This window comes from Populus euphratica, unplaced genomic scaffold (assembly GCF_000495115.2).
Source record: "Populus euphratica unplaced genomic scaffold, PopEup_1.0 scaffold301.1, whole genome shotgun sequence".
Lineage (NCBI taxonomy): Eukaryota > Viridiplantae > Streptophyta > Magnoliopsida > Malpighiales > Salicaceae > Populus > Populus euphratica.
In genome coordinates, this window is record NW_011500181.1 from 83,722 (window position 1) to 86,473 (window position 2,752).

The 2,752-nt window shown below is 36.3% G+C and overlaps 1 protein-coding gene across 1 annotated transcript; it reads left to right on the forward strand.

Moving 5' to 3' along the window:
• Window position 1: 1 nt before the first annotated feature.
• On the forward strand, window positions 2–1,281 carry LOC105111535 (non-specific lipid-transfer protein-like protein At5g64080; the record flags this gene model as incomplete). Its single annotated transcript, XM_011006918.1, has 3 exons — window positions 2–251; window positions 345–377; window positions 978–1,281. Coding segments are annotated over 3 exons (432 nt in total), but the record flags the coding sequence as incomplete, so codon positions are not given.
• Window positions 1,282–2,752: the final 1,471 nt, after the last annotated feature.

The window sequence follows — 2,752 nt, forward strand, 5'->3', positions numbered from 1 at the left end:
CTCGGTGGGCTGCTCTAATCTGCTACTTAGCATGGCTGGCTGCTTGAGTTTTGTGTCAAACGACAGCACAGCAACAAAGCCAGAGGGGAAATGCTGTGCTGGTTTGAAGACGGTGTTGAGCACTAAAGCTGAGTGCCTCTGTGAGGCCTTCAAGAGTAGTGTTCAATATGGTATCGTTTTGAATGTCACGAAGGCTCTGTCTCTCCCTTCTGTCTGCAAAATCCACGCTCCTCCTGCCTCTAACTGCGGATGTCAGCGCTCTCCCTTTTAAAATTTCTTGTTGGTTCTCGAAAGTTACTTCTTTTTTTTTTTACTTGATTTGTTGTTTTTTGTTCTTGCTGCAGTGTCCATTAGTCCCTCTGGTGCCCCTGCCCCTGGTATGCTCTTTTCCTGATCTTTGCATGTGACATTTGATGCACTGGTTGAATTATGTAGATTATTTTTTCTTATTGGCCCGTATCTGAATTATCAAAGGAACAAAAAAAGATGAAGAAAGAAGAAATTGAATTCTTGGCTGTTGTCTTGCTGCCATTCTTTTCCTTATTATAATTTATTTCATGTCATGTTTCTTTTTTTAAATTGTAATCCCTTGTTTGTGCTTGAACACTGTGGAGAGCGGCGACCATCTTTCTTGGTCGTTTGGTCTTGAGATAGATTGTTCATCCGATTTTGCATTCCTTACATCTGCATTTTTGAAAGAGGAAACAAGCGACCCCCATCTCACATCTTCAGTTGGGTGCATGCAATCAATATTCTCTGGTTGTAGTGCATGGAAAGGGCATCCAAATCTTGCCATGGTAGTTAGTGAATTTGATGCTGAAAATAACAGGATGTTGATGGTTATAAATGTGGCAAGTGGTTTGCTCACAGAGTCATTTACGCGTATGATTTTGCTGTTTTGTTAAGAACCATATTAATTTGTTTGCCAATCAAATATACTGAACAACGCTCATCATGTTGCTCGCTATGTGTGGCAGGAGGATCTGCGCCTGGACCAGCTGTGAATGGTGGAGGAAATGAGCAAGCACCAGCTCCATCTCCAGGTCATTCCGGTTCTACTGGGTTTTCCATCTCTGTTGGATCACTAATCATTGGATTTGTCGTTGCATCTTTCTCTAGTTTCTGAATGAGTTTTGTTCTCTTTTGTGATGATTAAGAGAGTATGTCTCACGAGGGAGCTAATTTGTTGTCTTGAGCAGAAACACATTTGTTTTAAAAGTTACTGAGACTGGTTTTGTGATGGGGATGTCTTTTTGAGATATAAGCTCTTGTTTATCTCTATCTTACGCCTTCTGATTTTTAGTGCATTTGATATTTTTGTGGGACGGTTTGAGCTTGGGATACACCTATAAGCTTTAGCGAGTTTGCTCTCGCGGATTATTCTTCTTTTCAAATCTTGAAAACGTATATATTTTCGATTGAAAAGTACCTTTACAAAGCACACAAATGATCATGGGGCAAGGATTACTGAGACTGGTTTTGTGATGGGGATATCTTTCTGAGATATGAGTTCTTGTTTATCTCTATATTACGCCCTGTGATTTTTAGCGCATTTGATATTTTTGTGGGATGGTTTGAGCTTTGGATGCACCTATTAGTTCCAACGAGTTTGCTCTCACAGATTATCCTTTTTTCAAAATGCTTTTCAAATCTTGAAAACATATAAATTTTTAATTGAAAATTACTTTTACAAAGAACACAGATGATCCTTGGACAAGGATGGTTACAGTGACGAGTTACTAGTGTCTAGCTACGAGATCCTCCGAGAGTCTTTAAAGGATCACAACACCTGAAGTAAAGCATAAGAAATATACAGCGGCTAGGATCCTTTTAAAGATGACACTCGAGGATTAGGATAATCTGACCAAAGCTAGAATTTTCTCGTCGGCGTTGGGCAAGGATTGATCAGCTTCAGCTTGGTCTGAGGTGTTTTGTGGCCCAAAAGAAAGACGACAGAGGTTTCCTAAGAAGAACAAGGACTTGTTGTGGACATTCGATGCAAGCTGTATTCTCAAAATCCTGAGATGGAAAAGATTTCGAGACCCACCCCAAGAGCCCAAGTCAACCTCAGCAGCTAAAGCTTGTCTGGTCCATACGGCATGCTGTTTTTGTCCACTATAGAGGCATGTTCTTGATGGCAACATGTAAGAGATCACGTACGAAAAAACTGCTTTTCTTTTTCAAGAGGTGGTGATATTATTATTATTATTATTATTGATATTATTATTATTAGGAGGAGGAGGAGGAGGAGGAGGAGATTAGTTCTTTTTTAACCATGAAATTTCTTTAATTGAATAAAACTTTTAACATCAAATAAAGATGAATTTTTTTGTTATTGAAATTGTTATTAAAAAGTAATTAAACCTATAAGTTTCTCTCTTTTTGTTATTTTAATGTAATTTTCTTTTTCTTATCTATAACTCAAGAATTGAAATACAACAAAAAATAAACTTTCAAGCTAGAATTAAAATTACAAAAAATATGGGAACTGTGGAGAAAGAAAAATGAAATTATGACGATTAAAAAAACTTTTGTCATGAATTTTAGATTGGCTATCTTTTATCTTCTTGTTTTACACTTTTCAATTCTTAATAATTTTTTATAAAATGGTCATTAATTTGGCCATTGAAGATTGTAAGTGGAAAAATTGAAATAAAATTAAGTATTGAAAAAATAAGATGATTATTATTATTATTATTATTATTATATCAGTTTGGTGTTTTTTGAATTTTTTTTATTTCAAATAATTTTT